Source organism: Dermochelys coriacea, chromosome 2 (assembly GCF_009764565.3).
Source record: "Dermochelys coriacea isolate rDerCor1 chromosome 2, rDerCor1.pri.v4, whole genome shotgun sequence".
Classification (NCBI taxonomy): domain Eukaryota; kingdom Metazoa; phylum Chordata; order Testudines; family Dermochelyidae; genus Dermochelys; species Dermochelys coriacea.
Genome location: NC_050069.1, coordinates 185,428,052 through 185,452,457, shown reverse-complemented (window position 1 = coordinate 185,452,457; position 24,406 = coordinate 185,428,052). Strand labels below are relative to the sequence as shown.

Genomic DNA, 24,406 nt, shown 5'->3' with positions numbered 1-24,406 from the left:
CCTAGATTGAATGATTTGTCTTTGGAGAATTTCAGCAACATTCACAAGACAGCGCTGACCTGCTGGCCAAGGATCTTATGGGCCTTCTGACAGCTCTGGGCCTGCATAAGGTGGTATTAAGCTCCGTGCACTCTTGTGGAGCCACTCTTGATTGAGGGCAAACTCTTGATTTGCTGTAGCAACAAAGATTTATAAATAACTTCTCTATTGCATTTGGAAAAAGGCACTTTCAAAACTAGCCCAGTTATTTATTCTTTGTAAGAGCAATGCTGAATCCGAGGGACCTTAAATTGACTTTGAAAATCATTTATGACATATGGAACCCCACCCCAAATATAATAATGCTGTTCAACAAAGAAAATGCTATATTTTTACAGGGAATAGAGAGATTATTCTTGTTAAATGCAAACCCTTTTTATACAGAAATATTTTGGAGAAGCAAACTTTCCAAAATATTTAAAACAAATTTCAAGTATCTTTCTATTGCAATAATTCACTTTGAATCCTCCCTCCCATGGATTTGTTTTGTGATGCTACTGAGTTATAATTTTATACTGTCATCTTATCACTCATGCCTATAGCATTGACAAAGAAAATAAAAAAAGGTAAGTTTTAAAATTTTTGTTCTAGGATGGGATTCAGAATTTCATTCAATCATATGAAGTCATTTCAAAGTAATGTATTATTATAACTCCAATGAATCTCCAACTGAGTTGTTAGTGTCTGATTATTTACATTTGCTCCCACTGGTATCTGCTAGAATTAGAATGGCTAGAAGCTTGCTTGCAGTCAGCATTTGTAATAAATTACCAAGTCCCAGGGTATGGTAATATATGCTGAAAAGTGGCTTCTTTACTGTGTGTGTTGTGGTGTTTTTTTTTTCTTTTTTTGTTTTTGTTTTTTAAATAGTTGTTCACTGCATTTCTTAATTATCTTCCATGGTTCGCCTTTCAGTATGAATCAAAGGAAATCTCGGAGCTTTCAGAATGCTTAACCAATGCATTATTCATCTGTATCAAACAATGCATATTCCACTTGAGATTTTACAAATAATGTATGAGATACTCTGTTTAATTTTTTTTTTTTTTTAAAGAATACCTTCCAGGTCAGAGAAATTAATTTTTGCTACAGGCAGCATCATAAATACAACTGAACATACCATAAGCCAATTTCACATATTTTATTGAGTTTTGCAAAAAATTCAGGCATAGACATATAAAATGTCAGAAGCAAATACAAGGGCATAAATTCATTCCATTGTACTTAGATGAGTTACAATAAAACATGCTTTAGAGTAAGGTCCTTTTTGTTAGGAAGCCTATTTTACAGGGAAGATCATAGTTTCTCGGAATTTGGCTTACAGTGATAGTTGGATCGTGTTTCATCTGCTTTTGGAAATCTTGAAGGTATCAAAAATAAAGCCTGTGCCTCAAAGGCATTGTATTACGTAATGAGAAATATTGACTGAACAGATTTTGTGTGATATACAAAGCCATAATTTTAATTCTTGTCAGGGAAGATCAGGTTGGCTTCAAAATATGATTAAAACAGGTGAAAAATGACTTTTGTTCAGAAATGAACCTTTAAAATGTTTATACAAATGCACCTGAAAATCGCTGGGGGTGATTAGGATGAATACTTTAACAAATGATCAATTTTTTTCTGGCATATACATTTTTTACTTCGTTTTTCCTTGCAAAAGGCTGTAAACTGATGCATTCTTCTTTTCTGCTGTCATGAACAACGCTACTTCTTTCAGCAGTATTTGAAATGCTGTTTGTTACATATTGAAATTAACACATTTAGAGTCACAGCAAAAGACCAGGGAAATCAATGATTCACAGGCTTCTCCCTTAGAAGCCTGTGACTCAATTGAACACTTCTCACTTCCTCACAATAAATCCAGGCATACTGGGCTAGATTCTCAGCTGATGTAAACTGGCATGGCTCCACTGACTTAAGTGAAACTCTGCCAATTTACACCAGTTGAGAATCTAGACCACTGAATTTTTACAAAATTTATTTTTCTCCATCATAATAAATTTTTGTTAGTGGAGGGTAAAACACATATTTAAATTTATAACTACTTTGAGAGTTTTCGAAGCTGGACTACTTGACCCCAACCCTGAAGTCACTGGGAGTTTTTGTCTGAGTAAAGACTGTAAGAATGGACTCGTAGACAGCAGTTAAAATCCCATCGAAATGTTGGGGAGAGGAATTTTTTAATTTGAAAGGAGATCTTCTCCAAAGACTATTAGTTGAAGGATCTTGACGCAATGGAAAGATTTCCCCCCCCCCATTCATAAATTGTTGCATGATTGGGCAAAAGTTTGAAAACATGCCTTTACCCCAAAGGATCTGTAGCACAAGTCTGTCTTTTGGTATAAATCTGCTTTGCGCTGACTACCACATTCAAAAAGGAGTGAATACCTATACTTTTTTTCATGAGCTTTGCTAAAATACTCTGACTTCTGTGCTAAGGTTTTTGCAGAAGTGCATTTTATAATCAGATTGATATTTAGTTTGAGGTACTTAGCACAGCAAGAAAACTATGTGATGATATGACCATATCTGGAATGGAAACTGACTGTTATGGCGTATCAAACTTTTCTCCCACATTTCCATTCTGTAATTTTAATCTTAGTATTTTTAGATCATTGATGCGGTTAGTGTGTTCCACTGACAAGCAAGACCGATTGCCTCACAGCGGATAAACACAATTTTGGATATTATAAAAGCCTTTTTAAAATAGTGATTTTAAAACCACATTTGAAGCTTCAGAAGTTTGAATCCAGGTAACAAGATTTAAAGCCCATAAAATAAATATGTAAACAAATCAAATTCTATCTTTTAAAAAATATATCCTTTTGGATGTTTGGTTTTTAAACTTTAAATGGCCTAGAACTTTGAAACACTGAATTGAATACTTGATATCTGCAGTAGCTTCACCATTGTTTTTTATTTATTCAAGTGACAAAAAGCTGTCTAAATAGGCATATTATAGGTCGCTGTTCATATACTCCTCCCCTCCCCGACTGGTTAGCTCCCTCTCTTGTCCATCTGTCAGCATTTCTTTCCTGTCTGTGAGGAGAAACCAAGTAGACACTTAAAAATTATTTCCACTTTCCATTTTGTTAATGTATCACTTGGGGGCTAGAATAACCCACTGGAAAAGGTAACATAAATGTAGAAACCACAGGACTTTGACAGCAGTTCCTCACAAGCCACAGCTGCAAATCCACCATTGTGAATCAGTGGTGATCTTTTGCCTTTCACCTTTTTTACTGATGTAATTGCTTTGAAGAGGACTCTTTTCTCCCTCTGAGATGCTAGAATGCTATGCTTCATTCTGTTTTGTGCTGTATCATTTAGAGGTGATTTTTGCTGCATTTATTGCATTGACAAGTTCAGTATAATATTTCTGATGAGAAAATGCATGTGCAGCAATGCATCTTGTATCGAGCATTCAATGACCAGTATTTTAAGACAGAAAGGTATTTCTCTGGGTTTTTTGTTGTTTTGTTTTGTTTTTGAGGGAAGGTGTGAACAAGATGAGATGTAAATGTTGAGATCGTAATTTTTATTATAGGGCTTGATCCTCAAAGCTGCTGAGCATCTTCCTAGAAGCAAACCTAAGTTGAGAGTGTTCAGCACCTTACAGTAGCAAGTACAGAGTCTGATCCAAAATCTCCTGTTTTCAGTGTTCTTTTTTATCAAGCTCTTACTCATTAGTAATTTTAACCTCTGACTCGTAGTTATAAATATTTGCTTTTGCTTTTTCTCCATTATGGGTATGCAAAGAATGGAGATTCAAGGCTTTTCTTTGTAATGAGTGACGTTCATCACTTTAGCTGCATTTAACTGACACCCAAAATACAACAATGAAAAAAGTGTGTGTGTGTGGCAGGTATTTTTAAAACTTCATTTTTGTTTATGCTGTAAGGGTAGTTTACTGTATGATCCATAATATGTTCTTTATCTTTGTATCAACGTTTTTGTGTATTCCCTTTAACCTCCCTTATTTTCTTTCTTTCTTTCTTTCTTTCTTTCTTTCTTTCTTTCTTTCTTTCTTTCTTTCTTTTGTTTTCAGAAAGACTGTAGACAATGAGGAAAAGCTATACAGTCTGAGTCTCAAAAAAACAGTTTTGTGATAATTTTCAGGACACTCACAAAACTGAATTAAAAATAGAGATGGTAGTGTTAATATCTGGATTAGATTTGAGGCCCACATTCAACACTGCCAAAAATCTCATGAACTCTTCTGACCTGTGAAAATGTCCTTAGGAGATTTCTGCTGTCTGGAATGCTACAAATGTCATACCATCCACTGTTCTCATAGATTTCTACCATTTGGTTCTGAGATCGTGCGTAAATGGTTGCTCTCATTAGTCAGTCATGACCATCTCCAAACTTAGATAAAACGACTCCTCCTTGTTCCATACGAGAGGCTCCAGGAATCTCTTTTTGCTTTGTATTTGTACTAGGACTCCTAGGTACTATAGCAATACAAATAACAGATTCTGGAGATTCAGGATCAGGAATTCTAATCCAGTCTTCCTGTCCTCAGCTTCATTCTCTTCTGAACACAATTAAAATCAAGGCGTAGGACTGTTTTCCTGTCAATAGGGGGAAAAAAAAGGCAATATGGAGTTTTAGAGTCTGATCAAAAATCCCCTAAAGTCACCATATTTACTTAAAGAAGAAAAAGAGTACTTGTGGCACTTTAGAGACTAACACATTTATTTGAGCATAAGCTTTCGTGAGCTACAGCCCACTTCATCGGATGCATTCAGTAGAAAATACAGTAGGAAGATTTATATATACGCACACACAGAGAACATGAAAGCATGGGTTTTATCATACACACTAAGTGAGCTGTAGTTCACGAAAGCTTATGCTCAAATAAATTTTAGTCTCTAAGGTGCCACAAGTACTCTTTTTTTTTTTTTTTTTTTTTACTGTAAGGAGAGTGATCACTTAAGATGAGCTATTACCAGCAGGAAGTGGGGGCTGGGGGGGGGAGGAGGAAAACCTTTTGTGGTGGTGATCAAGGTGAGCCATTTCCAGCAGTTAACAAAAACATCTGAGGAACAGTGGGGGGTGAGCAGGGGTTTTGGATTGGGCTCATATTTTGCTTTTTGCATAGTGTTGTGTGGGGTTTTTTTTTTGTTTTTTGTTTAAATTAATACTTACGTTCTTCTGGCATCTCTGACATGAGTATTATTTCAGCTAGAGGAATGATTCAGGTAATTATTTTCTTTGAGAAGATATCAAATAAAGAGATAAATGTTGATATACTATGTTAACATGTATGTGTAATGTACTGAGATCCTCTGACTCTTATAACTATACAGGGATATGCATACAATATGAACAATATTTGTTCTTTTTTCCATATATAGTGTATTATTACCAGTGTTGATATCAATTCATGGAAACTTTGTTCAACAGAATTGGCAGCTGAGAAGTGCCATATTGCATATCATGGGCTTGTTTCTGGCCTTTGATTTGAATAGATGGTTGCATCAGTTTTCTTAAGGTTAAGAATGCAGTAGCAGATTGACTTGCACATTAGAGTCTTTCTTTATGTTTACCTTTAGGTGTATCTGCCCAGGAATTGTATTTGCCAGTCTTCCTGTTAGTGTTAATTAGAAAAAAACTGATAAAGGCATGGCTCTTGTGTGCCAAATAAGAAGAGTTGGGAGACGCTTATCAGCTCTCCTCATGTCTCTTCAAAGCTAGAACATTTACGATTTAGGCAAATTAGAAGAGGTAAACTAACATAATCCTCATAAAATAATCTTGCACTGGAAAGTATCAGAGGATCTGTTTTCTCTCATTGGCTTCAGTGGGAGTAGGATTAAGCTCTGAATATAGAAATTGTTTGCAACATGTGCTCACAAGTGTGTTCTATATTAAAATAGGCTAAATACCAATTGTATGTTAGAAAAAAGAAAAATAACCTTCCAGTTTCTGTGTGGAGTATCTATGGGGAAGAGGAATACAGTTAAATGGAAAAAAATATGCCCTTTTTCTTATTATCCCTCTAGTATTTTGTAAACCTGATATAGATTTATTTTATTTTTTTTTCTTTTCAGAAAAAAGTATAAATTTTCTTTAACTACATGCTGGCTTTATGAGAGAGAGAATGGTATTAAGATTAGCAGGCATAACCATAATAATTAATTAAAGTGGGGGGAAGGGTAGATCCTCTCCTTTTAAATCCTGGATTTAAAAGGCCCTGGTCTTCTGTGGTCAGTATTTGCCCAGTAAGGGAATTCTAGTACTTAGTCTCAGGTACGTTCCTATAGAACAGTGTTCTGCTGCTAGCAATTGTTTTCCTTTAGTATTTGCCAGTTAAGCTAGTTTATGAAAATATACAATTTTGACAAGGAGTGGAAGGATGAGTACTGGAACCGCTATAAACTGGGAGTTAGGAGAACATTAGGTGGATAGCAGGAGAGGCAGAGTAATGTGTAATTCATTTGTGCAACCCTTTCATTATAGGAATGCAGCGTTGTTGTAGTTGTGTCAGTCCCAGGTAATTGGAGAGACAAGGAGGGTGAGGTAATATTTTTTTTATTGGACCAACTTCTGTTGGTGAGAGAGACAAGTTTTCGAGCTACACAGAGCTCTTCCTCAGGTCTGGCAAAGGTACTCAGAGCGTCACAGTTAAATACTGTCTACTAAATGTAACCCACTAACCCCCTTTTTTGTCCTTTGTGTACAAGGGTGTCACCTTGAATGGTTCCTTTGAATATGTGCTAACTACTTATGCTAAGTTTCAGAGTAGCAGCCGTGTTAGTCTGTATTCGCAAAAAGAAAAGGAGTACTTGTGGCACCTTAGAGACTAACAAATTTAAGGTGCCACAAGTACTCCTTTTCTTTTTGCGAATACAGACTAACACGGCTGCTACTCTGAAACCTGTCATTATGCAAGGCACTGAATTTAGCCGTATAGAGTGGAAATCTGTCAACTTCATGAAAAAACTCATACAGATACAGAAATGTGTTAGTCTCTAAGGTGCCACAAGTACTCCTTTTCTTTTTGCGAATACAGACTAACACGGCTGCTACTCTGAAACCTGTCATTATGCAAGGCACTGAATTTAGCCGTATAGAGTGGAAATCTGTCAACTTCATGAAAAAACTCATACAGATACAGAAATGTGTTAGTCTCTAAGGTGCCACAAGTACTCCTTTTCTTTTTGCGAATACAGACTAACACGGCTGCTACTCTGAAACCTGTCATTATGCAAGGCACTGAATTTAGCCGTATAGAGTGGAAATCTGTCAACTTCATGAAAAAACTCATACAGATACAGAAATGTGTTAGTCTCTAAGGTGCCACAAGTACTCCTTTTCTTTTTACTTATGCTAACTATCTGTTCAGCCTTGTATTTAGCTGTGAGGCTGAGTACCTTTCCCAGACCTGAAGAAGAGCTCTGTGTAGCTTGAAAGCTTGTCTCTATCACCAACAGAAGTTAGTCTAATAAAAGACATGACCTCATCCATCTTGTGTTTATTACAGGAATGCGTCAGTCCAGCAACAAGTATCGGAAGAAGTACAGAGCAGTGCTTATGAAATCATGTTTCAACCAAATCCTGAGTTGTTATAAGAGGACTTGCTTCAGGAGAAACTATCCAGAAAAATTTCCCCCAGGAGAAGATCTACAGTATTTTTGTGCACAAACTGTATTTTTACATGAGTTTAATCTGTCTCATCCTGTGCTCTTTTAAGACATTTTTCTCAATGATGACTTAGCTAGACTCAGTATGACTTAGGAAGGCACCAGTTCATCATTCCAAGTCCATTTAGACTTGAGTTCTTCAGAGGCCCATCGCTTTTGGTGTTATTCCAGATAAACTTTAAAAAAATGAAGAAAGAAATAAGAGAAGCCTTGCGTATAGTTAATGTACATGTGAGGCAAAGTAGAAGTATCTCATGTTTTGGGAAAACAACATTTTAGAAAACTGTACTGTACTGTGAGACACTGATCGGAAAAAATAGTCCAAGATACCTTTGCCATTAGGAAAACGGGAAATATTTTAAGTACTCAAAATATAGAGTATTTTATTTGGATTCTAAGGGGTACAAATTACAATTTTTTTTCTTTCTCCTTAGTTTCTCTGATTCATTTGATGTGTACGGCATACAATCTGTATCTTCTCTCCTAGAACTTGGTGGGTACCTGTAGCAATAGCACCTCAGACTGTCAGTTCCCACACTGCGGGTTAGGGCTGAGTGTGATGAGTACTTGGATGAGACTCTTCCAAGGAAAAAACCCAGGATGCTTCAAGAGCTAGTTGATAATTTAGGCCCTGATGGTACAGTGAGCTACGTGCAGGCAAAGTTCATTGCGTATAATCAAGAGTTCAAGAGTATAATCCTAGAAGATTATACTCTTACAATATGTCTACATTGCAGCTAGCTCTGCTTGATCTAGTGCACAAAAAATAGCAGTGTATCCAAGAACAGTGCAGGTAGCAGCTTAGTCTAGCAGCCTGAATACAAATCTGCCTGGAGTCCCTGGGTACGTATTTGGGCGGCTAGCCTGAGTCTCTGCCCATACTATGGCCGGCTATACCGCTAATGTTAGCGCAGTTAATATGTGTCTGTCCACTTGTGCTGGGAAACACACTCCTAGCTGCAGTGTAGATGTACCCTTAGTCAATACTAATTGTATATCTGGTTTTAGGATACACTGTGTTAGTGGAAAGCCTGTCTTTCTGATAAAATATAAAGCCATTCTCTTGACTGTTTGAGATTAAAACTTCCATAGCACTTTTTGCAAGATAAGGAGTGTTTATTCCAGTGTCCTACCCAAATTGTAATTTGAGTAACTGCATTCTGCCTACCTAAATTCCTTCTGCAGTTTCAATTGTATAAGGTATTCTCCACTTTTGTATCTGCTCTTTTTTGTTGTTGTGTTTTCAGTACTTCATATTTAATATGTCAGTTGAAAGGAGAACCCAACGTTATTTGAGGTTTCTCTCTGTTCCTCTAGCAGCAGCCAAAGATCTTATCATTTGTTGTCATCTTTTCTTTTTAAAGGCAACTGGATATCTCAAATGGTCAATAATGTGATCCAGAACCTTTCAATTCCATCCTAGTTGTCTGGGATTTGACAGTTGTTGCCATTTGATGGTTGTTTGGAGGTCTGCATGAAACGTGTTGGTGTCCTCGGCACGGTTTGTAGTAAACCAGTATTCAAGGGTATGTCAACGCGGCAAAGAAAAACCTGCGGCTGGCCTGTGCCAGCTGACTTGGGCTTGTGGGACTCAGGCTGTGGGGCTCTTTCATTCCTGTGTAGACTTATGGGTCGGGCTGGAGTCCAGGCTCTGGAATTGTCCTACCTCACAGAAGCCCAGGCTCCAGCCCAACCCCACGAGCCAGAGTCAGCTGGCACAGGCCAGCCATGGGGGCTTTGAAGACATACCTCAAGTCATTAAAAACCCTGTCGCAAGCAGTTGACTGTCACTGGTTCCCTAAATTAACATTCTTACTTGAGAGGCCAATAATAAATGAATATAGAAACTGAGGTAACCTCTGACCCATAGAGGTGGTCCTGCCTGACCATGGCTGGGAGATATTGGTAAGAGAGTGTGGAGAAACTTGATTTGCTACTGCCATTGCAGCATTTGTTTTGTGGGTGGAGAACCAAAACTGCAAGAACACTAGGATCACTTTTTTAAAATGTCTTCCAATCTTTGTATTTGAGGACTTACCTTCAGCCTTTTAAGAATCATTGAACAACTAGTAGCATTCCATCTGTTTGTTTTTCCATAGTGGGTCTGAGGTTGATTATTTATATTCTGAGATTGATTGATTATTCATATCCTGGTATGTGAAGATCCAGAACTTGTTCTTGTCTTTTCTCTCAAGAATATCTGTGTTTCTGCTGCCGGATATAGAGACAGCAGTGAGAAAAAGCAAGAGCAAGACATTGCCAACCGAAAGGGTTAAAAAATCATGAGTTTGGTTAAAAATTGTGTTTTTAAACATAAATAATGGATTATTTTTATTTGCCTTCTGTTTTTTGTCTTTAAGGATCATATTTTCAAGCTGTTCTTTGCAACCATGAGGCCTAGAAAGAAGCTTATTTGTTTTTAAATTAAAGTTGAAAATTTCCCATAATCACTTGACTCCGGGAGCTTGGGTTTAAACAAAACACCAAATAACATGCTAGAAATCACAACAGTTGACAACCCTGAAAACTATCTGGGCAGAGCAGTTTTTTTGTAATACTTTTCCTGTATGCAGTGTTATTGCTGTGCTGGTCCCAGGTTATTAGAGAGACAAGGTGGGTGAGCTAATATCTTTTATTGGATCAATTTCTGTTAGTGAGAGAAACAAGCTTTTGAACTTTACACAGAGCCCTTCCTCGGTTCTGGGAAATATACTCAGAGTGTCTCAGCTAAATACAAGGTGGAACAGATTATTTGACATAGATAGTTAACACATTTCAATGGACCAATCAAGATGGAGAAGACTGTTAATTCCTCTCAGTCATGGGTGGGGGTGTAGGGGAAGGAAAGAAAGGGAATAAAATAAAATTTCCCATGGTTTCCAGGATTCTAAGGAGAGCACTAATTACTGGTGAGGGCTGCCCTTTTATAGTTGAATCATGTATATTGGGAATTATGAGTGACATTCCTTTATGGAGATAGAGAATCCCCAATGTATGCTCCTATATTTCCTATATGGATCCTCTGAAATACTACATCTGTCAAAACCCCACCCAAAATCTATTGTGTGGTCTCATATTTTGAGTATTTGGATGGATAATGGCCCTGTCCTGTAAAATTAATGTAGTTGAGAAGTGGGAGGGAACCCAACATCCCGTCACAGGCTGTCATCCCTTTTCCAGTTTTGTTACCCACCCTAACCCTACAAGCACTTCTTCAGCCTTTTTACTTAGCAAATCTGTTTAGAGAATGTATTGGTAATTTGGGGTCTAATTCTGTCAGGTGCTGAATGTCTCCAAAGAGCACCCTCAAATCTGTTAGAGAGGAGTGTTCATTGCCTTACAGGTGTGAGGCCTGATCCTTTGATCTGTTAATGGGCATTCTTAGGAAAACTCAGTAGGAGCTGAGGGAACACAGAATCAGGCCCAAACTTTGTTTTCAAGCTTTTAATACACACAGTGTCTTTAGATATTACCTACCTCTCCAATATTGGTATAGGGGTTGGTAACTTTCTTTATAGAGCTTTTTCACATTGTGTCAGAGGACTGTTTCTGTTTCAACTTGTGTTGATTATTGTGCAAATGTATTTATTGATAATTGAAAGTTTTCACTCATCACTTTGTTGCATTATACATTTTTTTATCACTTCATTTTCCAGGCAGGTTTTTTTAAAGCCTTGTACTTAAATTACTTTTTTTTTTTTTTTTTTTTACAGTTTTTTTCTCAATCAGTTTGGTATGTGCTATTTTTTGAATAAATTATGGTACATGGTTTAACACTCATGCAATCTCTTTTCCCTTGAATTCATGTAGCATCCTCACCAATTCACCTGGGCTCAGCACAAACCATGGGTAGGGAAAGCCCCCAGTTATTACAGTATAAATTATTTTTATTAATAAATTTACCAGATGACAACTGCATTTCCATAGCATCCACCCATCATGGGGTGCTTGAAACTGGTTTATTAACCCATTACATTATTTTTATTGAAATGGCTCTCTAAGAATGGTATTGTTGGGTGCCTTATTTTCTCCCTCTGACTTTTTTGTGTGGGATTTTCAAGTTTTTAAATTTGGGCTTAGTGACCTCCTTATGCTTAATTCTGTCCCACTTGTTCTTGGCTCGACACACTGATTCCTTTCCCTGACCTGAAGAAGAACTTGTGTAGTTCAAAGCTTATACCTTCTACCAACAGAAGCTGGTCCAATAAAAATTACTTTATATGCCTTGTCTCTTGAAAAATCTCAGGAATTCCTATAAAATTTGCTCCCTTTGCAAGTTAGAAGAATTTTTTTTCTTGTCACAAACTTTGCAACCTCAGCCTAGAGACTGAAAGTAGAACTGCATGTATTCTGCCTCTTATGGCCAAATTTTCACTATGGAGGTAAGAACATAGCTGACAATTTTGTTGATGTGCAATGCAGAGAAGAATCCAGCATGCTTTTTCCATAGCTGTATAGATACTGCAGGGCTGCAATAGTAATATATTTGTGTTGATCATTAAATAAACTGATGTCTTGAATATGCACAGGGAGCAGAAACATATTTGGAGTTAAAGGGTTCCATTTTACAGGTATTTTTCTGACTATTTTCACTTATTAATATATACCTTTTAAAGTTTATTATATAACACTGGGGATTTCAGAGGTGCCTAACGGAGTCCAGCTCCCAGGGAGAGCCAGTTCAGCATGGATTTCTTTGAGAATCTCAGCCTAAAAGTACATCTCATATATTGTAATATGAATGATAACCATTGTATGCAAATTTCCTCCAAAATGAATGGAAATTTGTATTGGAGGAAGGATGAGAAAGCAGAACTGTGACTGGTTTCAGAGTAGCAGCCGTGTTAGTCTGTATTCGCAAAAAGAAAAGGAGTACTTGTGGCACCTTAGAGACTAACAAATTTATTAGAGCATAAGCTTTCGTGAGCTACAGCTCACTTCATCGGATGCATTACTGTGACTGTTACTGATATCCCACCCAGTTCTTCACTTCAGTTGTTCTCTTGGCTCAGGGAATAATTACAAATGGTTCAAAAATATTTGTCCCCATGAAACTATATGATTGCTTAAATTCCTATGTCCATATGTCAGTATATACCCGTTGAAGATTGCTTGATTTCAGCTCAAAAAATCCATTTTTTTCCTGGGTCGTTTTCCACAAAAAATGCTGAAATGCATGCTGGGAGTATAATTTTATTATCTTTTAAAAAGGATGTTGGCATGGCAGGTCTGAGAGATGCTGCTCAAGCATTGTGTGTGCTTCTTCCCCCACTGACTTTTATGCAATCTTGGTGAAATGCCTATATCTTTTGTTCAATATCTAAGATTCAGCGGAGTTCCCGAAGTCTTGGCATTAGATCATATTGTCATTAGATATCTAAAACGTAACAATGTGTGGGTCTCCATTTATAAAAATATTCCCTAATAAGTATGATAAGATTGCATTTTGAGATCTGTGGCACAGGACCAGAAATGTTGTTGTCTGCTGGAAACTTGGCAGATTTCTCTAGCTGGTGAATATGAGGAAATCTGAGATGCCTTTTTGTGAATATTAGCTTTATCATATGTGGCAATGCTGCAAAAAAGTATGTAGAATCCTGAAATTAGATTCTAATTTTTGGCGAGGTTTTGTTACAACTGCCTCTATTTCCTCATAGCTTTGGAGCTTCTGGACTTCACAGTGCTCTCTTTCCTTTTTTTTGACTCTTGTATTGATTGAGATATACTAGATCAGTTTTTTTATTTTTAGGTAGGGGCAAAAACGGGTCTGGGAGTAGTTTGCCTTCCTGCCAATCTCATTGGGTCAGTGAATTTAATTTTTTACCTCTATCGGTTCTACTAGTAGCTTGCTTATATATGAATTCCTAAATATAATTGCTCTGTTCTATTCTATTAAGGTTATTTTACTGTTCCCCTCACCTAGCGTTGGGCCACCAAAAAGTAAATTTTCTGAGAGGATAATTTAATGATCCTGCAATGAGTAGTTTTATCGCTATATACAAATTATTACTGGTTTAGGGAATGAGGATACAATCTTAAATATATATATTGTTTACCTCTTGGGAATATAAAAGGCTGTGTAACTAAGTATTCTTTGCATACACAGCACTGAATTTCTGGAGAGATCAGAATATGATCTTAAAAATAGTTACATTCCAGTTCTGATTGTAGTGTTTAGCTAAATTAAATGGGTTGTGAGATACAATTCATCATACCACACAGTACAGCAGTTCCAATTGTTTGCTATTTAAAACTATGTACATCAGAAAAAGTGTAAAAGAGTTTGATAATATGCAGTTTGTTTTGCTTATCAAGTGAACTGTATTTCTGTTCCTTTGGGGGGTGTTTTTGCCTTTCTTTTATCCCCTTCCCCCAATTACCTCTGCCACCGCACATATGAAATCTCAACAAGACAATTTGCATCATGACAATTTTCCACATGACCATAGTTTGTAAATCTCTCTCAAAATGTTCCTTTTTTGCCAAACCCCATACTCAGCTGGCAATAACAGTCCTGATGAATGGCATTTGCATTACATTTCTGAAGTAATTGATCTCGCAATCTTGCTCTCTGAGCAATAACGTAGAGAGAGAGAGAGAGATGTTGTTTTGTTACATACTGCCTAAAGAAAAGTTTGCGCCGATTTCCATTGTTCGGGGGAATTGGTTTTTCGTGGTCCCTCCCCCAATCATTTCAGCTTTTATTTGACAGATATGCCTCATTAAACCAATATGTAAATGAACTGTACCCTTATCAAGATTACTTTATAAAAGCAGTCATGGAGCCTCTTTAAAATATTGTGTAAATCCTTAATTGGGGCTGTGGCCTTGGTTAAAAAGCAGAGAAGACTTTTTTGCCCATAGATAATATTGATTTCCATTGAAGCAAACAGATTATCTTAATTTTTCATGTGAAAAGTGCTAGAATTCACTAAAAAGGTTAAAATTGAAGTGAGTAATCTTCAGTGCATAATGCAATTGATAATTTTAGCTCTTTGCGTAGGAAGCTGTTATGACTTGAACAGCCGGCTCTAGCCTTCATTAGAGAAGAAGCCGGCAGTTTTGAGACAGGTGGAGCTGGATCAAGCTGTGAAAGTGATTTGCTTGAAGCTGGTCATTAGTGTTGGAAATCTGGTCCTATTATTGCATCCTTAACCCTACCATGATTATTACCATGATTATTTACTTTTTGTCTTTTTCCAGGTTGATGATGATCCTGTAAAACTGTCTAAAGGAAGAGCATGGAGATTGGCATTCTGAACTGTTAGTGGGGGACATGGGACTCATGTTGTCATTGATCATTTGTGTGGATTTAAACCATTCAAGAGCAACAGAAGCAGCTAGAAAGGCATCGAGAATTAAGCTGCTTGAGGTAGATGGCTTGTTCGTTACAGTTGTTAATCTGCTGCTATAATTGTTTGTATTTGTGAATATTTTCTGGTATAGATATGCTATACATACAATGTACACCTAAAGACATTGTGTGTGAGAAAATTTCAGGGAATTTGAGTTACACATGCAAGTTGCACACAGCCAAAAATTAACCAGCAACATTGTTTTACAGTAAAAACTCGGGCCCTTTTGGCAAGCAGTACATTTCTTTGAGAAATTTATTGAATAGCCTACGAACTGTACTGTGTGTAGACTGTAAAAGTACAGCCCCGTCCCAGTATTCATAAACACACAGGTATGAAACTCAGTTGTTTAGAAAATCTAATTCTGCTAAATCTCCCCAATCTGTTGCAAATTGAGATGGAACAGTAACATATCTTTTATGTAGGAAGCTCTTCAACATAGTTTACTTAAAATGCCTAAAACAGATGATAGAATTCTAAATCCAAATGACTGATGTTTTAAAATCCTTTGTATTTCCATTCAAAACAAGACAGAAAAAAGTGCTGAATGTTTATTACAAGCTGTAAAAGAAACATGGCAAAATATAGTTTTCTCTAATAACCATTGTTACGCTGTTGGGAAAGGGCAAGCTATTGCAATGAAATCTGTTTCTGAAATAACTCCCCCTTTCCACTGCAGTTGTGGCTGAAAGAAAAACAACATCTTAAAACAAGAAAAAAAAGAAAGGGGGGGAGGGAAGCTAAATTATTCATGAGACTCATTTGACAATTGATCAGTGGGGGAGATGTCGGGAGGGTGTTCTGTGGGTAGAGAGAGAGGAAAAATAATAATAGGCTTTAACTTTGAAAAGCCTTTTAGAGCTTCTGTACAAGAGTTCATTGTGAGCTGAGAGTAATGCAGTGCAGTTAAGATATCTTCATTAGAGCTACCTGCCAAGGGCTTCCAATAGGATTTCCATAGTGCTGGAGCGTGACATGGGGTTTGGGAAGAGGCTTATGATTTTAATAATGGAGCTGTCAGTTTGATGTCTGGAGATGTTGACTCTGAGAGCTTTATTGCCAAATTTAGATTTCATATTTATATTGAATTATTACCTATTTAACTGAATTTAATTTTTTGTGTGCTTGTAATGAATGTATTGGCTCTCTCGCTATACGCCAGGCAATAGCTGAGTGATAGAAATCTGCAGTTTTCCTCCTCTTGGCTGTGCTTTATTTGTGTATGTGTGCATGAATGTATTATGAGACAGATGCTAGAGGAGGGAAGCACTGACATGCCTATGACCCGGAAGTGTAAATGGGACATCTATTTGATCCATTTGACTTATCTTAGGGGGGAAAAAAAATTATTTCCATCCCGGACTTCACCTCTGCAGCAACTCCTTGGCTGTGGCAGGAGAGCAAGGGGTGAGGGCTTAATATACCTTAACTGTGGTTTACATTTTCTACCACTAAGCATGTTTGAAACCAAGTTGTTTTATTTATCTTATCTCAACTCTACTCTTCCCCAGTGTCAATTCAGTATATTTGTTTTTCGCTGGAGTGTATTGCCCTGCACTACCGAGTTTGTTATTGTGGTTTGTTTATCAAAGGAAATGAAATCATTTTGTTTTTTGAGAACAAAAGTAAAAATTTCACCTCCCTCCTCCTTTTTTTTTTTTTTTTAAAATGTGTCTACTGTACAGGTCACCAAATCTTGTTTTAATTTCTGTCTGGGAGAATGTCTGAGCAAGGTAAATTGAACCAGGAGACAGCGGAGGAAGCTGCCAAAGAGCAGGAGTCTGCCATCTCTGATGCAACCCCAGAGAACTACATCATTAATAAAACGGAAAGCTTGGAAGCAGAGGAAAAGGAGGAGAAGCTGAGTGATGCCAAGACGGACCTCCAGGTAAGAGGAAGAAGGACCTTGGATGGCTATGTAACTGTGTTGTTGTTACATTGCCATTTCACTGTCTCTTGTTTGGCTAGCTTTTTTTCTATTCTCTCTCCTCATGCTGCTTTTCTTTTTTCTTTTCTTTTCTTTTATTGTTATATTATTGGTAGTATTTTTTAATTGCTAAGGAGCCCGTTGCTGGGTACCCATTATAAATACAGTAAAGTATTTTTCTTGGGATATTTAGGACATTATCTTCATCTGATGGACTCACAGAATTCATAGAGACTGCTGTATTTCTTAATTTTACAGTGAGTTTAATTTTAAAAATAGCATTATTACCAACAAAAAGCAGTGACACTCTTGTTATGCAAAACTAAAGAAAGATCATTAAAGCTTGAGTCTTTACAAGATGAATTTTTTTTTTTTTTTTTACTTAAGAGGATATTAAAAGAAGAGGGACTGCAATTTATGGGACTACTGACAAGCTTGAAAGGGGAAGTAGTTTGGAGAGGGAGAGAGGCTTACTTCAGTATTGACTTTTAATCATGTTTTGTATTTGAGCATAACATAGCAAAGCATCGAGTTTGCATCTGTTTGTATCAATCAGATTAATGCATACAGCAGAGGCAATTCTTGGCCTCCCCACTTTTCAGAGTTGCATTAGGAAAGTTACTTTGCAATCAGCAAATGATAAAGGTTTGCTTTTGAGAAGGATTTAATTAAGTATGCTGATATTCCTATTGTGTGCATTTCCCACTAAAGTGACAATTATTTGTTATGCACAGAAACGAGGCGTAAACCAGAACCAGCAGAAAAAGAGATCTAAGGTAAGGTTTCACATTGCATGCGGAGCTGACAAGGTGATTAAAAAGTTCCATTCAGGTGACTGTTTTCATATACAACAATGAGCTTTTATCTTCAGTTTTTCTTCATAATTATGTGGCACAAAAGCAGAGGAGTTTCACAAGATATTAAGTGTCAATCTCCCCTTTATTTAGCAATCATACGTTGGTTACTGGGCTTGCCATGTACTTGTATGTGTGATCTGTGTATGTGTTTGTGTGTGCAAATAGGGAAGAAAAATCTGTCGTTTAATTTTTCTTTTGTAATTAGTGTTTTGTTTGAGTTTTATTTAAGTGGAGTAATCAACTTTCCGAAGCTGTAGGGATTAAAAAGATTGAGTAGGAGAAAGGCAGCTAGTTAGTGTAAAATCTGCTAGCTCACTCGCTGTTCTTTTTTTTTTAAATAACATTTTCCAACATTTTCAATACCACTTTTAAAATTTGTCACTGTTCAGCTCTATTGCTGTTTACAGGAAATAGAGTTGTTGCTTTGACTACATTACCAGATTTTTTTGTTTTTGCTTTTATGATTTTCAGTTGAAGTGAAGTGTAGCAAAAGCATTTAAAAGCCAACGCATGTGTCAAATGTCTTGCTGGACAGAATCTGCTGTAGTTCATCTTTTTTGTCTATCACATACATGCACTTGCATTTCAAGCAAATGCAGTTTTGCTGGACAAGTACCTGATTATTTGAAATTCATTGGGATGGTTGGCACATTTGCAGATTTGGGGTCAGCAGTAGTTTCCTTTTTTTTTGTTTTCTTTCTATCTTATTCAGTCAGGAGCTAAGGGGAAACTGGTCCGGAGTCTTGCTGTGTGCGAAGAATCATCCCCTCGACTGGGAGCAGAAGGTCTTCATGATAATCAGGTACATCTGAAATCATGGCTGTTAGCTGCATGGTTGACTTCCACTTTCACTTGCATGATCATGTTACTTAATTGGGCTTTTAACAATATTTTTATGAAGTTATCTGGCTTAGCGTGTACTTTTTTGAAATATTGAAGTAGTCTTACAGTATGTCACAGGGTGTTGTTTGCTTTTTTTTTCCAGACCCCCTGAAAATTTCAACAAATGGAAAAGAATTCAAAAGAATTCAGATTAAAATTAAAAATAAATAAATAAAAGATAGAATTGTTCTTTTCTCTAAGGCTATCTCTTTTGATGCTACACCAGATACATTCTAAATACACTCTGGTTTCTAGTTCAGCTGAGATCCATTATGTATTGGTCCCCCAGTATGCACTTCATAATACTACAGATTTTGACTCTGTATAAATACATTGGCAGAGAAGAGAGGGTGCATTATTCTGAGTAGGATTCCATTTTGTATTCCATTTATTTGAAAGAAACACTTTTTTGACCAAAACATCTTGGCAATTCGATCCAGCAGATTCAGATTCTGGAAAATAGTTCTTCTAGGCTCTCTTGCTAAATAGATAAATAAATTAAAAAATAAAGGGGGGGGGAACCCCAAACTCCAAAAACCAAATCCAAAACCAAAACACCAAAACTGTCACAATCATTTTCACTTGACCAGACAAACAAGATTTTTAAAAAATAATAAGAAGAAGAAGAAGAAAAAGCTTCCAGCATTGGTACTTGGAGATTCAGTTGTTTTACTGGCAAATGAGATTAGCCATAGAGAGAAAGAGATGGAGAAAAATGACCTTTGTGAGCTCAGAACAAAACAAACAATCACTTTTAAGTGTACTTTCTTTGACTTGACTTGAAATGAAACGAATTGAACTCTCCCCTTAGGCTCATAAGTGTGGAGAGGATTTTTATTTATTTATTTTATTTATTTGATTCATTCATTCATTCATTCATTCGTTTATATTTATTTTTTGAAAGACCAAAAACCAGATCTTGTTTAGCCGCTGAACTTCTCGAAGTTCTCACTGCTCTACAATGATGATTATGCAGTAGGGAAATTGACAGGTTATTTTACAGTTGTAGGTATATATTTTAAAAAATACTATGCTTTTAGCTTAACTTGCATTATTCAAAAATGTGTGGCTTTTGTCCTGCATTTTATTTGTGTTTTCTATTGTTTAATGGAGAATGAAAAGGAGAATAATATAAATATAAGAGATTGTATTAAACATCGCATGATAGTTGATAATGTACTGCAGAGAACATGTGTTTTAACTCCATAGAGGCAGGCAGGTTTTGGGATAAAATACTTCTCCCAAACTTTACCCTGATGCCAGACAGAGGAGGGTGCATTATTCTGTACACATCCTCTGGTCCTACCCCAGTCTGACCAGTTACTGGGAAGAATTCTTTGACTATACTGAAAAGATCACAGAGTTAAAGTACCCCTGGACTCCCAACATCTGTCTCGTGTAAAGACAATTGGTTTTGAATACTTGAGTAGATAGAAACTACACTTTGCTCTTATATTGGCTTTTTGCTTACTAATGCAGATTAGCTTTGCAATGGAAAGCTAGACTGCACACTCCTCCTTGGGCTGGCTGAAGGATACTGGAAATGTTGTGCCATTTGAAATGATTTACTTTTACTTTAAAGGAGAAAGAAGCGTATTTTGAGTTTATTTTGAATTACTTTTTTATTAGTTTATCTTAGCGGTTTACAAAGCACAGGGTTTTGATTACCAGAGAATGTATGGTACATTGCCAGAACTACAGAGTATGGATTGTACTGCAACCCTGATGTTTGTATTGATATTTGAAAATTTGCCTTCATTTTCCTGTGTAGGAAAAATCTTGTTACCTGTATTACTTGATCTTGAACGCTTACCTGATGATTCACTATGTCCTTACTTAAAAGGAATGTTGCCTCTAATGTTATATTATTGACTTATCAGTGTATTCTTGCAACTTGAACATTTCTTTTGTTATTCACTATACTTACCTTGTATCAATGTACTTATTAATGCTGTATTTTACTATTGAGAAAAATCAATAAAAATAAATATAACAAAAAAATAATAGATTGCTTTCACGACTCTACAGCCCTTTTGTGTGTTTCTTCAAGAGCAACCAAATATTATACGCAGAATCATATATGTGTAACACAAAGTAGATACTGTATGTTTACATGTGTGTTTATGCTATGTGTACAGTCTGTCATTTTTCTTTTCTCGTCAAAATAGGTGCATCTTAATAGCCATTTTAATAGTTCAGGATTAAAGTGCGGAGGATGCCAATTCCATACTATTCCTCTGTTTTGAAGGACTAATGACAGAATCACCCAGCATTAGATAGCGCAGGAAATCTGAAGTTGTTCTGAAGGATCTTGTGGCACTGATTCATACAAAATCCTGTCATCAGAATAAAACATTTACTTTGTTTTTCTTTCACTTGCTGAGGAAAAACTTACTTTAGTCCATTAAGCGCAACTTAGCAGTTAGCGGACAGTTTCCTGCAAGTCCTTATTTCATATGACTGAGAGTTCTCCTTCTCTTTCTGTATTCAGTGCAGCATTTTGCTAACATTTCTGCCTTATGGTAACAAAAATAGAGATTGAGAAATAAACCCCAGTTAATATTTTGCCACAGGGCTTTGCTTCCATTTTTACAATGCTTGCATCTCAAGTCTTCTGTACCACATTTCAGCTTCATCAAGACACCGATGCAGCAGAGGCTATTTTGACTTCCTGTCTTACTGTGACACCAATAGCTAGTTTTGCTAGGATTTTTGTCTTACACTTGCTTTGGTGTCTGATAGTGGTTCTTTTTAATAACTCTAAGATGTGTAATAATTATTGCAGGCATCATTTGAGTTACTAATGTTCTGCTTCTGAAAAATATCCTTTAGGGTAAAATATTGTAGTGAGATTAGTTTTTCTGGACATCAGCAATCTATGAAAATTGATGATAGAAGTTTGCTAGTGATCAGGCTATTTTTTTAATATATGGTAATTTAGATGTCATCATGATGCAGCTGTAGCTTACCTATTTTGCAGGCCCCCAATGTGTTTAAAGGCACTTTTAATACTACTGATTTTGCCACAGTCTGATGCAAGCAATGTATTTTTACAAAACTGTAATATCTGATTTTGTTAAGTCATTTTTCTTCAAAACAGTTTGAATACTTAGCTTTCCTTGTAGTCAGATTCCATTCTTTTGAAGTTTATCACAGCACTGTTCATGCATTTCATTGAATATCAACTCGGTTTTTACTGTTGCCTGAAAAATCCAGTGTCAGTATAAGTGGAGAATAATGATTTCACAAAAGCAAAACAAAAAAGGCCAAACACCATGAATTCCCAGTTTTCTAACAAATGCAGCTTCAAAGGAATTTGCAGTCTTTGAAATGTCAGAATCTTTAGGACATGGATTTCTGATGCACTGGAGAAATTCAGTTAGCACACCCACTGTACTGAAAACGTCAGTACTCCTATTATTTTTTTAAGCTGGCCATGTTTCCAGATGTTTTTTACGTGATAAACCTGATAACTAACTATTCTCAGTGCCTGAAAAGTGAGTTTAACTTTTATAGCACTGTATGTGTACATAGCACTTCATATGAATTTGTAAAAAAAAAAATTCTGTGGAAATTATTTTGGTCTTTATCTAGCACTTACAATATCTCTCTAGATATAGAATGGTTTATGGGAAGAAGAACACATATAAGAATGTACTTCCAGTGTTCTAATTATTGAGAGAAAAGTTTAATTACTGAAAGTGGAGAATAATGGACCTTTAATAATTGTAAACTCAGAGTTCTTAGTTTGCAAATATTAAGGAAGAAATTCTGACTTCAGTGGGAGCAGCACACACACGCATATACATCCATCTTAGGGCAGAATTTGGGCCAAAGAATGCATTATTCTCCCAATAAGATTTAATTTTACCCAGTAGGAAAAAATTATATCTGCCTTCAATTTTTCTAGCTGTGCACTCCCTAATGCAAATCTCTTCAGATTGGAATCCATGTACATTTTATTGAATCTGGCCCTAAATTTATTATATTTTTTTCAACAGGAATCAATACAACTACAGCTTTCAAGTTTCCCCAGTCTACAAGAAGAGATAATCTAGTAAAGATGACTCTGAGAAAGAAAAAGAGAAGGATAAAAACAAAGAAAAAGATAAAAACTGTGAAAAATCCAAGATCAGAATGTTATCAAAAGGTGAACTTCAAAATATTTGAATCCTTTTTCAATTATTTATTATGGTCACGTCTAGAAATTCTTGGACATGCATAGGAATGTATATACCTGTGGGTATATATGTATTATACCTGTGTGCATATGTGAACTCTCTCTCTAGCTTTCTCTCTATCTAATCTCTGTCTGTCTGTCTGTCTGTCTGTCTTTAAGTACACATACAGTAGGAATGCATTATCCAAAAGAGGGAATGTGGAATGTGAAATTCATATGGATAAGAAAATGGGAGTTTTTCATATAAATGATGGGTTTTGAGATGTATAGATTATATATATATATTACAGTTGTATTATGAGTAGAACCCCTAACAGAGCATAGCTTTTTGTGTAAGAGGTGTTTGGTGTCGGGGTGTATGTATATATGTATTTGATTATAATATTTACATAAAATATTTTATGAAAATACAACTTTTTTCTGTTAATCATAGTATACTGTACAACTTGTTAGCAGTGACACAAAACACTTAGTCTTGTATATTACTTTCGGCCCACAGATGAATCTCTCCATTAACATTATTTGGAAATCCATCCGTAGCCCTTAGCCTTAACTCATGGTCCATGTACTGTAATATACTAGTGAATTATCCATCACATATTCTAATTATGCCTTACTACAGCAGGTATGCACAGAGTGACTCTAACTATAATTATTTTTATACCTATAATTATATCATGTTACAAAACTACACTGTAGTCTCTTAAGGAGAAACATTGCCTACTCAGGGGCAGATCCTCAACTGGTATGAATTGTTATAGCTCCTTTGACTTTACTGAAGCTGATGATTCAGACCAGCTGAGGATCTGTCCTTACTTTTGAGTAAGACACAATAACCTATGCCGTAAATGAATTCTAAATACTCCTGTCACACGCCATTGTCATCTGCCCACTTTTAGACATCACTAGATTCCTGTCTGTTAAAGATTTTGAATTCCCAGTGGCAAGGCATATCACTTTGTCTAATTTAATATGTTCAATATATAAAGATGTATTTATAGTCAGTCAGGACTGGATATTCAGCAGTAGAAAAGGGAAAGTTGGAAGGAATTTGGGTAACATTATATATTTCCTGTGATTCCAGAAAGGACAAAACTTTGTTTGCTTCAGTGCTGGCACTTATTAGTACAATGCAAAGAAAAGACCAGATTTCCTCATGCTGTTTTGTGGGGTAGATTGTTCACATAAATAAATAACCTGCATGTATATTATTCTTTATAATATTTTTTTTTTTGGGTTGCTGGTTGGAAAACCAAATCTGCTTTACAGAAATTGGCTTAACTTTAACTTCTGAAATGAAACGTGTGTGTGTGTGTGTGTGTGTTTGTTTTCAGATTGCAGCCAAGAATATACCGACTCCACAGGCATAGATTTACATGAATTTCTGGTGAACACATTAAAGAATAATCCCAGGTAAGTAGCTCCGGCATGTTGTTAACTCCTGGTATAGTCCTAGAATTCTAGCAATTAAGCATCTTATAATTCTAGTTCTAGAGAATGCCGTAGGAAAAAAA

General features: G+C 36.2%; 1 protein-coding gene and 1 long non-coding RNA gene across 2 annotated transcripts in view; one reads left to right on the top strand and one right to left on the bottom strand.

Annotated features, from left to right (window-relative positions):
* LOC122458907 overlaps positions 1 to 24,406 on the bottom strand; it is a 522,220-nt gene that overhangs the window by 482,901 nt on the left and 14,913 nt on the right. Inside the window, exon 2 of the long non-coding RNA XR_006279227.1 lies at positions 20,731 to 20,732. This is a non-coding gene — a long non-coding RNA (uncharacterized LOC122458907). The remainder of the gene's footprint in view (positions 1 to 20,730; positions 20,733 to 24,406) is intronic.
* ARPP21 (cAMP regulated phosphoprotein 21) overlaps positions 16,767 to 24,406 on the top strand; it is a 137,708-nt gene continuing 130,068 nt past the window's right edge. The window contains 6 exon segments of the mRNA XM_038389822.2: positions 16,767 to 16,934; positions 17,708 to 17,749; positions 18,543 to 18,632; positions 22,714 to 22,763; positions 22,765 to 22,862; positions 24,227 to 24,305. Coding sequence (XP_038245750.1) covers positions 16,767 to 16,934; positions 17,708 to 17,749; positions 18,543 to 18,632; positions 22,714 to 22,763; positions 22,765 to 22,862; positions 24,227 to 24,305 — 527 coding nt within the window.